General features: G+C 44.8%; 1 protein-coding gene across 4 annotated transcripts in view; it reads right to left on the bottom strand.

Annotated features, from left to right (window-relative positions):
- Positions 1-12,077, bottom strand: part of LOC131406510 (endophilin-A3) — a 536,830-nt gene extending 524,753 nt beyond the window's left edge. For 3 of the 4 annotated variants that reach the window (XM_058542563.1, XM_058542561.1, XM_058542562.1), the window contains exon 1: positions 11,649-11,832. Coding sequence is in view for 3 of the 4 variants with exons in the window: in XM_058542561.1 (XP_058398544.1) it covers positions 11,649-11,693 (45 nt within the window). In the remaining variant the exon portion in view is untranslated. Of the gene's footprint in view, positions 1-11,648 lie in introns of all 4 variants that reach the window. The other variant, XM_058542566.1, reaches the window with a different exon arrangement.
- Positions 12,078-13,204: the final 1,127 nt, after the last annotated feature.

Below are 13,204 nucleotides of genomic sequence, written 5' to 3'. Positions count from 1 at the left end.
GGCAATGAAAAGAAAGCTGGGGTAGCAATACTCATATTAGACTTTAAAACAAAAACTGTAAAAAGAGACAAAGAAGGGCATTACATAATGATCAAGGGAACAATCCAACAAGAGGGTATAACACTTGTATATATCTATGCACCCAGCGTAGAAGCACCTAAATATATAAAGCAATTATTAACACACATAAAAAGAGAAATAGACAGTAACACAATAATAATAGGGGACTTTAACACTCCACTTAAACCAACGGATAGATCATCCAGACAGACCATCAATAAGGAAACATTGGCCTTAAATGACACACTAGAACAGATGGACCTAGTAGACATATGCAGAACATTCCATCCAAAAACCGAAGAATACACGTTCTTTTCAAATGCACATGGAACATTCTCCAGGATTGATCACATATTAGGCCACAAAACAAGTCTACACAAATTTAAGAAGACTGAAATAATACCAAGCATCTTTTCTGACCACAATGGTATGAAACTAGAAATCAACTATAGGAAGAAAATCAGAAAAGCCACAAATACGTGGAGATTAAACAAAATGCTACTGAACAACGATTGGATCAATGGAGAAATCAGAGGAGAAATCAAAAAGTACCTGGAGACAAATGAAAATGAAAATACGACATGCCAGAATTTATGGGATACAGCAAAAGCAGTTCTAAGAGGGAAGTTTATAGCAATACAGGCCTATCTCAACAAACAAGAAAAATCTCAAATAAACAATCTAACAATGCACCTAAAAGAACTGGAAAAAGAAGAACAAACAAATCCCCAAATCAGTAGAAGGAGGGAAATAATAAAAATCAGAGCAAAAAATAAATGAAATAGAGACTAAAAAAACAATAGAAAAAATTAATAAAACCAAGAGCTGGTTCTTTGAAAAAATAAACAAAATTGACAAACCTTTAGCTAGACTCACTGAGAAAAAAAGAGAGAAGGCTCATATAAGTAAAATCAGAAATGAAAGAGGAGAAATTACAACAGACGCCTCAGAAATACAAAAGTTTACAAGACAATACTATGAAAAGCTATATGCCAACAAATTTGACAATCTGGAAGAAATGGATAAATTCTTAGAATGATAAAACCTTCCAAAACCGGATCAAGAAGAAATAGAGAATTTGAATAGACCAATCACCAGTAAGGAGATCGAAACAGTAATCAAAAACCTCCCCAAAAATGAAAGTCCAGGACCAGACAGGTTCCCTGGTGAATTCTACCAAACATTCAAAGAAGACTTAATACCTATCCTTCTTAAACTCTTCCAAAACATTGAGGAGGGGGGGAAGCTCCCTAACTCATTCTACGAAGCCAACATTACCCTGATACCAAAACCAGACAAGGACAACACAAAAAAAAGAAAACTACAGGCCAATATCACTGATGAACATCGATGCAAAAATCCTCAGCAAAATACTAGCAAATCGCATACAACAATACATTAAAAAGATTATACACCATGATCAAGTGGGATTTATTCCAGGTATGCAGGGAGGGTTCAACATTCGCAAATCAATCAACGTAATACACCACATTAATAAAATGAAGAATAAAAATCACAAGATCACCTCAATAGATGCAGAGAAAGCATTTGACAAGATACAGCATCCATTTATGATAAAAACTCTGAATAAAATGGGGATAGAAGGAAAGTACCTCAACATAATAAAGGCCATATATGACAAACCCACAGCTCATATCATCCTCAGTGGTGAAAAACTGAAAGCTATCCCTCTAAGAATGGGAACCAGACAAGCATGTCCACTGTCACCACTCCTATTTAACATAGTACTGGAAGTCCTAGCCAGACCAATCAGACAAGAAAAAGAATTAGAAGGGATCCAAATTGGAAAGGAAGAAGCTAAACTGTCACTATTTGCAGATGACATGATTTTATATATAGAAAACCCTAAAGAATCCACCAAAAAACTTTTAGAAGTAATAAACGAATACGGTAAAGTTGCAGGATACAAAATCAACATACAAAACTCAGCTGCATTTCTATACACTAACAATGAAGTAGCAGAAAGAGAAATTAAGAATACAATCCCATTTACAACTGCAACATAAAGAATAAAATACCTAGGAATAAACTTAACCAAAGAGGTGAAAGATCTGTACACCAAAAACTATAAAACATTGCTGAAAGAAATTGAAGAAGACACAAAGAAATGGAAAGATGTTACTTGTTCTTGGATTGGAAGAATTAACATAGTTAAGATGTCCATACTTCCTAAAGCAATCTGTAGATTCAATGCAATCCCTATCAAAGTTCCAACAACATTTTTCACAGAAATAGAACAAAGAATCCTAAAATTTACATGGAACAAGAAAAGACCCCGAATAGCTAAAGGAATCCTGAGAAAAAAGAACAAAGCTGGAGGTATCACACTCCTTGATTTCAAAATATACTACAAAGCTATAGTAACCAAAACAGCATGGTACTGGCACAAAAACAGACACAAAGATCAATGGAATAGAATTGAAAGCCCAGAAATAAACCCACACATCTATGGACAGCTAATCTTCGAAAAAGGAGCCAAGGACATACAATGGAGAAAAGAAAGTCTCTTCAACATATGGTGTTGGGAAACTGGACAGCCACACGCAGAAAAATGAAAGTAGACCCTTACCTTACACCATACACAAAAATTAACTCAAAATGGATTAAAGATTTGAATGTAAGACCTGAAACTATGAAACTTCTAGAAGAAAACATAGGCAGTACGCTCTTCGACATCGGTCTTAGCAACATATTTTCAAGCACCATGTCTGACCAGGCAAGGGAAACGATAGAAAAAATAAACAAATGGGACTACACCAAACTAAAAAGCTTCTGCACAGCAAAGGAAACCATCAACAAAATGAAAAGACAACCTTACAACTGGGAGAAGATATTTGCAAACCATACATCTGATAAGGGCTTAATCTCCAAAATATATAAAGAACTCATGCATCTCAACAACAAAAAATCTAACAACCCAATTAAAAAATGGGCAAAAGACCTGAACAGACATTTGTCCAAAGAAGATATACAGATGGCCAACAGGCATGTGAAAAGATGTTCAACATCATTAACTATGAGGGAAATGCAAATCAAAATTACGATGAGATATCACCTCACACCCGTCAGAATGGCTATAATTAGCAAGACAAGAAACAAGTGTTGGAGAGGATGTGGAGAGAAGGGAACTCTCATACACTGCTGGTGGGAGTGCAAACTGGTGCAGCCACTATGGAAGGCGGTATGGAGATTCCTCAAAAAATCAAGGATAGAACTACCATATGATCCAGCTATTCCACTGCTGGGTATTTATCCAAAGAACTTGAAAACACGAATGAGTAAAGATACATGCTCCCCTGTGTTCATTGCGGCGTTATTCACAATAGCCAAGACTTGGAAGCAACCTAACCACTCATCAAGGGACGAATGGATAAAGAAGATGTGGTATATATACACAATGGAATACTACTCAGCCATAAGAAATGATGAAATCCAGCCATTTGTGACAACATGGATGGACACTGAGGGTATTATGCAAAGTGAAATAAGTCAGAGGGAGAAGGTCAAATACCATATGATTTCCTTCATTAAGTAGTAGATAATAACAACAACAAACAAACACAAAGAGACAGACATTGGATTGGTGGTTACCAGAGGGGAAGGGGGGAGAGAGGAGGGCGAAAGGGATGATTAGGCACATGTGTGTGGTGATGGGTTGTAATTAGCATTTGGGTGGTGAACATGATTAATCTACGCAGAAATAGAAGTATAATGATGTACACCTGAAATTTATACAATGTTATAAACCAATGTTACTGCAATAAACAAAAAATATTAAAAAAATAAAAAAAAATTTTTAAAAAGGAAAAAAATTTTATATTAGCTTAGAAAGCAGAGGAAGAAAGCAAAAAAAAAAAATGCAAACTTATGTTCACATAAAAACATGTATATAAATATTTACAGCAGCTTTATTTGTAATAGCCCAAAACTGGAAACAATCCTGATGTCCTTCAACAGGTAAATGGTTAAACAAACTGTGACACATCTGTGACCATGGAATACTACTCAGCAATAAAAAGGAACCAACTATTGATACACACAACAACCTGGATGAATCTCTACAGTATTACACTAAAATAAAAATTGAATCTCAAAAGTTACAAACTATATGGTTCCATTTATATAACACTTCTGAAATGACAAAATTAAAGAAAGGAGAACAAATTAACAGTTGCCAGGGGTTAAAAAGGGGGTGAAGGCAGGAGAGACGTGGGTATAGCCAAAAAGGGGCAACACGCAGAATCTCTGTGGTGATGGATCTGTTCTGTACCGTGACTGTAGCAATGTCAATATCCTGGTTGTGATATGGTACTCTAGTTTTGCTTGATCTTACCATTGGGGGGATCTGGGTAAAGGGTATAAGGGATCTGTATTATTTCTCATAGTTGCTTGTGAATCTGTAATTAGCTCAAAATAAAAAGTTTACTTAAAAAAAATATGGGATCATATGGGGCCGGCCCCAGTGGCATAGCAGTTGAGTTTGTGTGCTCCACTTCAGCGGCCCGGGGTCCACCGGTTCAGATCCTGGGCGTGGACCTACACCGCTCATTGGGTAACTAGTAGGATGTACAACTATGACGTACAACTGTCTACTGGGACTTTGGCGAGAAAAAAGGAAAAAAGGAAGAAGATTGACAACAGATGTTAGCTCAAAGCCAATCTTCCTCAAAAAAAAAAATGTGATTATAAAGGAAACCAATTATATGGAATACAGTTATCAAAATATTAAAATGTTTGTGATACAGTTTTTTTAAGAAGTTAGTTAATATGACAGAGAGGGCATAGGTCTATTAGAATTGGTTGGTCAGGGAAGACTTCTCTGACAGGTAACCTGTAATCTGTGCTGTGATCTAAATGACAAGAAGGAAACACCTTGCTAAGATCAAGAGGAAAGGCATGCCAGGCTGAGGGAACAGCAACCACAAAGGGCCCAAGATAAGAAGACCTTAGCACATGAAGGGAACAGAGAGGTCGGTGTGGCTGGACATCACCAGGAAAGGGACGGAGGGGCCTCGTCACGTGCAGTTTCACAAGCCAGAGGAGGAAGTTTGGATTTTATTCTAAATGCAACTGGAAGCCACTGAAGAATTGAAGAGCTGCAAGAAGGATGACATGGTCTGGATACGTTTTGAAAAAGAGCACCCTGGCCACTGTGGGATTGCAGCTGATAGGAATGAAGGTCTGGAAACTGGTTAGGAGGCTACTGCAGCCACGCGGGCAGGACCAGGATAGTAGTAGCAGAGATAGAGAAAGGTGAATAGATTAGGGATATATTTTGAAAATAGAACCAAGAGGAAGGACTTTCTGATGAACCGGAGATGAGGGAAAGAAAAAACATCAAAGATGAATCTTGGTTTTTGTTTTGTTTTACTTGAGCATTGGAGCACATGTTGGTGGGGTTTACCGAGAGAGAGAGACCGCCAGCGGAAAAACAAGTTGGGGTGAAGAGTTCAGGTTTGTACATCTTAAGTTTGAGAGCCTTTCAAATATCCAAGGGGAAGGGTGATGGAGGCAGCCAGTTGTAGGAGTCTGTATTCAGGAGGAGTGTCTGGGCTAGAAATAGGATTTAAAGGATAATCAATGTGTAGATCGTATGTAAATCCATGAGCCTGGATAAGACACCTTGGCAGACTGGAGGCTAAAAAAAAGTGGAGGTGCCCGAGCCAGAGCCCTGGGGCACTCAAGATTTAGAGTTCAAGGGGCTAAGAAGGAGTCTGTAAAGGAGATCTGAAGGAGCAGCCACTGAGGCTGAGGAAAACCCAGCAAGGGGAGAAGGAGCTGCAAGCCGAGAATGGTCCACTGGGTCACAGGCTGCTGAGAGTGAGACGCGGAAGGGACCGGCAGATCTGGCAGCTTGGAGGTCCCTCACAACCTAGAGCGGTGGAAAAGAACGCCAACTGGAATGGGCTGACAGGAGACAGGAGATGAGAAAGCGAGACGCGGCCATCAACAACTTTCTCAGTACATGGTGCTGGCAAGGGGAGAGAGGAAACAGGCCACGCGTGAAGCGGGATCTCAGATCAAGAAAGGATTTTTTCCTCTCTTTTTTCAAGATAGGCGATACCAGAGAGAATGTCTATATGCCGACGGGAACCACCCAGGAACGAAGAAAATGTAGTGCAGAAGAGAGGTGCCACAACAGCAGCAAAACCCCTGAGAGGATGAGAGGAGATGGGTTCGCAGCACAGGGCAGAGACCAGCCAGGGGTGCGCCGTCCCGGTTGCAGCAGGAGAGACAGAGGAGCCCCCACGCGGTAGCCGACGGGTCCCGCGACTTCGGAATTGCGGGCGTGGATGACGAGGTAACTCAGGTATCAGGCTCAGTGGGGAGTACCCGAGTCAGCAAGCCTGAAATAGCAGCAGCTTCTACCACTGATGGCTGACTTGAGCAGGCAAAGCACCTGGTGGTGTTTGAGGCAGAGTAATCCAAGACTGGGGAAGACACCATCGTCCACTGGGTTAGAAGGACAAAGGAGAAACAGGCGGCGCAGGAAGGCCGCTGCCGCCGGTGCTGTGGTCGCAACGTGCGGGGACGACGCTGGGGACGGCAAGGGGAGAGCTCACGGGGAAGGCATCTCACAGAGAACCCCAATAGTTAGAACTGCGACAACGCCTCCCTAATCCCACGCCCGGTGCTTCCCCCAGACCCTTCCCCTAACTCAACACTTCCCCAGGTTTCTATTGAAAAGCAAAATCTAACTAGCCACGTTTTGCTGATGCAGAATCTTCAGAATACATTCACCTAATATTTAGCCAAATAAAGTAGTCTATTTATCAGTTCTGTTTATTGGCAGTTTTATTTTCTGGATAAATCATGCAAATAATAGCTCCCCCAAACACACATGATACAGCCCCCACTTAACTTTGGGAAATATAATTTACATTCGATTTGTTAATAAAGCTGAAAAATTAACCTGAAAAAATGCAAAAAAAAAATCCCTACGTTCAAATGCATTTTTAAATCAAATTCCAAATGATACCCTCAGTTACATTTAATTTAGAGAAAAAAAGTCTCCAGAGGCAAGAAATGTTTGGGTTATACTGTGCCCTTCAGATATTAAAAAAATCAAAATCAACTTGGTTTTGAAGGGGAGCAGAATTTGTCACCCAAAATATGCCACTTTGGCATGAGGAGTATTTTGAGCTAAAGGCAATCAAAACCCAGCAGATTCAGGAAAAGCTCTTTACCTCCCCCTCAACTACCTAAATTTACATTGGAAAGGGGGCCTGTACCAGGAGGAGAGCTATTATCAGAGATACCCAAGAAACTTATCTGCATAATAGGGCAACCAGATACCCAAGAAACTTATCTGCATAATAGGGCAACCTTTGTTTTCCAAACATCTCCTCTGCCTTCCTGTGAATGGCCTTCCTCCCCATTGTATCCCCAAATCCCTACTCCTTTCCTTAGCTCAGGACGTTATATAAGCTTCAATTACCTGGCTGTCTTTTGAGTCTCATATCTTTGGGGCTCCTGTATGTACAAAATTAAATTCATTTTTCTCCTGTTAATCTGTCTTATATCAATTTAATTATTAGACCAGCCAAAGAACCTAGAAGGGAAGAACAGAAAATCTACCTGCCCCTACAGTTTGAACATCTATTCTAGCAACTTGACTTAAAAAAAAAAAAAACTGCATAGATTTATGGATTAATTTATCAAGCAATCTATGTGGAAAAGAGCAAGAATGTTTTAACTTGATATATTTTCTGATGCATCTAAGAGAAAAAAATAAATCATTATGGATTTTGCAAAGTGCATTTTTATCCTTCTCTCTAATGAGAAAATGAAACAAGAGACATTCACTGCCCCTCTAGAGAGTCTCATAATTTCCAAAGAATATCCTTCTCTAAAGTATTTACCCATAAATGGCCAGCCTGTGCAGTTAATCAGTACAGGGAAAATGTCTGGGCCCCTTATGACTGCTCATCATTTTTCTAGTTAATGCATTAAAAGAGAAAGGAAGAAGTTACCAAAAAAAGCTGTGTTACATTCCCACATTCCCTGTTGTTGCCGAGTCACATCACAGAGGTTAAAGGGCACTGCTATACATGGGCAAAAAGAAGTAAATTTAACATGAAGCCCACAACTGTCATTACTGTCTAGTGTCATCAATATATGGTTAGTTTTGGGAGGGAAGAAGAAAAAGAGGAACGATGAAACTGCTCCCTAGACTTTCATGGGATGAGGAACAAGGCTCCTGGAAATCCGGAAAGAGAAAGAATATGGCTATTCTCACAGTGTCCAGGTCAGAGCAAGCAGAGCTGTGGCTTAAACGCCCTGCACCAACAATAACTGCCGTCAAGAAACTACTATGAAATAAGCATAATTAAAACAAATCAATGAATGTTAACACTAATGTAATTATTGTAAGTTATATTTTTATTAGTCAGGTACCACGTTTAACAAGAAGCCACAGTGCCATCTCCAATGACTCAAGCTGCATCCCGACCAGTAGAAGAGCAAACCACTCTATTAAAAAGTCTTTTCAAGAGAAAAAAAAAGTATGTAATTGTGGACTTGGGATACTTGGGTTCTAGTCTCAAATGCTGAAGTAAAGAATTAATTAAATTTTGTTATGAACTCAATTTGTGCTCTTCTCATTTTAGTTTATTTCTTCCTCCTGGTCTTGGTCTCCATGTGCTGCCAAAATGATGCATAATCCCTGGTTTACAGTTCTTCATTCTCTGTAAAGTAAGGGGATTTTTTTTTTCCTCAGAGATAGGTAAAGTATCAAGAAAGAAGGACCAGTTAATCAGGAGGTTATCAGTTATTTTACCTTGCCTATCACTGAGAAAAATCATCTCAGTTTGTTATGGTCTTGGTTCTTTATTTGTAAAAGATCTACTTTATTATCTTTGTCTCTAAAATACTTTAAGTGAATTACTTAAGAATTTCAAAACTGGGAGATATATATCCTCACACACACACACACACACACATATATGTACTTTGAGATATAATTCACCCATTAAAGTGTGCAAGTCAATGGTTTTTAGTGTATTCACAGAGTTGTGCAACCATCACCACAATCAATTTTAGAACAGAGACACAGCTTCTAAATCCTCTAATCCATCATACGGGAGAAAGCTAAGGTCTAGATGGGTTAAGTCACGTTCCCCAGGTCACAGAGCTGGTCAGCGGCAGAGCCAGGCCTGGATCCCGGGGAATTATTAAGACTGACATCATCTAGGACTCTCTTTCCCCTGCCCTGGGAAAGTGCTACATGAATTAAAACCTGCTGTTAAAACGTTGTCTGAGAAGAACAGCTGGCATATTTTATTATCCTGCTCCCTCTTATATTAAACCCGGGCTAATTTCTCCACCAAATCTGTCGCATTGCAAGACTTCTAAAACAGATAAAAATGTTTCTATTTGACCACAAAATGTGGTTTGTAAGCTGAGAGACAATCTGTGGTGTCTTTCTTTTCAGATAAATGCACAAAAGATTTCAGCTCATGCAAAAAAGGCTAAATTAGACCCTCTGCTCATTTCATTTTTAATGAACTGATTATGGATGGTTAAACTAAACAACCTCATCACTAGCATAATATTTGATTTCAACCGTTCATTCCGGTTAGTGGTCAGAATCAGCTTGAATCATCCAAGGGCTTATGTCTCGGTCATCTCTGAGATTCACTCCTATGAAGTCCATATCCATAGAAGTTAGTTCCCTGCCAGTGCTTAAGGAAGCCAGTGTAACATGCCTAGCCAGCGATTACTCTGGCACTGCCCAGACCACAGTGGACCCAGCCTCCTGGCCGCCCAAGCTGAGGGCAACCTCAGTTCTCAGCTCCCAGCAGCACCTGTCCATTGTTCCCGCCTTTACACGCTCTCCCTCTGGGCTTCCAAGACACTCTGCCCTCTCTTGCACTAGTTCTTTCCCTCCTGTGCTCTTCGACTAGAAAAGTTTCATTTATTCAACAAATATTTATAGAGTGGCCACTGCTTATCAAGTACTGGGCTAGACATTGTCCCTAAATGTGGGTGCTCCCCAGGGTCTGTATTTAGCTCACTGTGCATTTTCTCACTTTCACTTGCACTTATATTTTTAAATTTCCATTTAGGCTGGAAATCCCAAAAAGTCTGTGGCTCCAGTCTTGGCCTCATCCCCTGAGCCCCAGGTCAGGATATGTACCTGACCCCGGACATCGACATCTGAACGGCCCACGGACCCCTCAGAGTGCCCAGGGCCAGCGGCGCATCCACCATCTCCCGGGTCACCCAACTGGCTCCTTCTCCAGGCTCCTCAACACCCTGAATAGCACCACTGTCCACCAGTGGCCCCAGCTGGAAAATGGCGTCACCCAGTCTCTTCATGGAAGGAGTGGGAGTGAGGGGACAGCAGTGCCTTTCAGCTTGGGACTGAGGCTAGAAGAAGAGAATCTTCTAATTCCAGCTGCTCCTCAGGGTCCAATTTGTGGGAGAAGTAGGATGAGACCTCCTCACAAGTGTGGATTCTGAATGAAATCTGCCCAGGCTGGTTCTAGCAAAATTGGGGGGCTGGGGGTAGTGAGGGACGGAGCAACAGATCCAGGGCTGCAGGTGTGAGAGAGGTTTTAAGATGTGAGCTCTGCCATGGCTAGAAGAGACTGCAATCTTGGGACACAAATTTACTTGTCGCCAACACACACACACACACACACACACACACACACATCCATTGCATGCTTCCCCACCTGTTTTCCTGTTTCCTCTGCTCAGAAGGCCGTTCCTCCCTTCCTCTCACACCCCAACCACAACTCCTCTTCATACTTAATTCTCAAATGACGCGTATCCTCCTCCTCCGGGAAGCGTTTCCTGACGCCCCCACTGTGTGATCTGCCATCCTCTGTGCGTGGAGGTGTGTCTAACACTGTTTGTTTACGGGTCTGTCTCGGTGTTTCCCCACCACACTGGCAGCTCTGAGAGCAGGAGCCTGATGCCCAGCCCCGGGCCGACACGGGAAGACGGTGGGGAGACGAAGGACGGCAGCGGAGAGCCCCATCCTGGGAGCGGGGCGCAGTCTAGCCAGGTCCATTTCGAGGCGCGCGCGGGGAGCGCAGCGGGGCCCAGCCGAGCGCGGGGCACACCGCATCCCTGGATCCGCCCACGCCCGCGGATCCTCGAGGCGGCAGGACGTGCCCCCGGGACCCAACCCAAAGGTGGGGGACTCGAGAGAGGCACTCCCTGTGGTCCTCCTCCCTGTGGTCCTCCTCCCTGTGACACTCCTCTCAGCGGGGGTTGGAGAGAGGCACCGAGCGGAGCCTCCAGGCCTCCGGACGCCCACTCTCTCTCCCGCGCCCGAGACCCCGCGGCCCACCACCTCTGCTCTCTCCCCTGCAGAACCTCGCAGGATCGCAGCGGCTCGGGGTAGAGCTGGGCCGGAGGCAGGGGAGGAGGAGGCGCCAAGGGGCGGAGGAGGGAGCAGGGGCCCCTCCCCACCCCCGCGCCCTCTTAGGCGGGAAGAAATCGAGCCCCAGGAGAGGCCCCGCAGGGCGCCAAAGCCCCCAGGGCCCTGGAGCCTCAGGGGAGCGCAGCTCCCTAGTCCCCTCTCCCTCCCTCCCTCCCTCCTCGAGCCTCCCTACCTGGCTGGCTTTGTGGAACTGCTTCTTCAGCCCCGCCACCGACATCGCGACTGCGCCCCGCCAGGGCTGGGTGTTCTCTGGGCTCGGCCGGGCCACGCGGCTGCGACGCGCTGGGGGAGCTGGCGCCGGGGCCGGTCCCCGCGCGGCTGGGCTCCGCCGGGCCGGCCTCCCACGGCCACGGCCACGGCCACAGCCGCTGTCACACTCGCACACACGCGCGCACGCAGACGGCAACACTGCGCTCCACAGCCCCCGCGCAGCCCATTGGCCGAGCCGGGGCGGTATGCAAATGAAGCCGCTGGGCCCGCCCACGCCTCATTGTTGCGTGGAGACCCGGAGGACTGGAGAGGCTGGGAAGACGGGCCTGGGAAGCTGGGCGTGGGGATGTCCCCGGGTCCGGAGAGCGGAGATACACAGGGCTTCTTGCTGGGTGTAGGATGAGATGCATCTGGCTTTACGATTGCCCATGGGTGGGGAGAGAGGGAGTACCTTTCTATCCTTCTAGGTCTCGGTGGGAAACCTGCTTTGCTCACGGGCAACATCGCCTCCCTCTGGCGCGTTTTCGGTAGATTTACGTTTTAGGAAAGGGACGCTCCGAAATACGCCTAGGGGGAGAGAAATGCAACAGACAGGGGACCTGCGGTAGGGGGAAGTGGTCCGTGGGCGGCGGGGCTGTTTCTTCTTTCCCCACGCGGTGCTCTGGGTACAATCTGCCCAAACGATTTTGGTCCTCGAGGAGCCCAAGAGTTATTAGGTAATTTAGTAATAGATACAGTCGCCGCCTCCGTAGAGCGCGGAGCCCGCTGTCAACTGCATTAAGAGCAACTATCTCCAAGGAGCCGTAAACAGCGCGCTGTACCCCGGGGGGAATTCACCAGACGAGGGACCCAGCTCCCTTGGTAACTCCTACCTGTTGTGTCAGTTACAGAGCCTCATTTTGCACAGGGGCCAGAAGTCTAGGGCCCACAGCCGAGATTCAGCCGGGGGCCTGGAGCATCCGGGTGATCTTCGTGTCTGAGCTGCCCCCAGCAGGTCGGCATCATCGCCGAAATATGGCCTCCAAAGGTCCCGAGGGCTCCCAAGCCCTACAACCCACCCTTAGCAACGCGTAACACTGAGAGAAACATACATCTTCCTCCTCCACTGTCCACCTAAAAGAAAGAAGCTCCTCTCCTGGGCCCTCAACAGATTCCGTCTGGGGTGACCAAGAGCGCCGGTTTGCCCCGGACACTGCCGATTTACGCCTGTTCCCTGGCTTCCGCTCCTGGCATCCTGCATTTCTCCAGGCAAGTCACGCAGCCTCTCCTTTGCCTTTCGCTCCCAACTCCGTTATCCCTGACTCCATCCTAGTGAGTAACTACACCTCCCTGAGCCCCAGTGTCCTCACTTTCCCTTAGAGGCTGTAGACAGGAGTGGACGGCAGCGTTGTTCCTCTGATGTGGGAGAAAATTAATGAACTTGAAGGAGAGAAAGGCTGCCATCCGGAGGGTTAGTTAGTTTCACTTGAGTGAGTGCTGTGGGCCTGACTGGCCTAGGTATGGCTGACACCAGCCACA

Source organism: Diceros bicornis, chromosome 5 (genome assembly GCF_020826845.1).
Source record: "Diceros bicornis minor isolate mBicDic1 chromosome 5, mDicBic1.mat.cur, whole genome shotgun sequence".
NCBI lineage: Eukaryota > Metazoa > Chordata > Mammalia > Perissodactyla > Rhinocerotidae > Diceros > Diceros bicornis.
The sequence above is the reverse complement of the archived record's forward strand: the minus strand, read 5'-3'. Positions and strand labels throughout refer to the sequence as shown.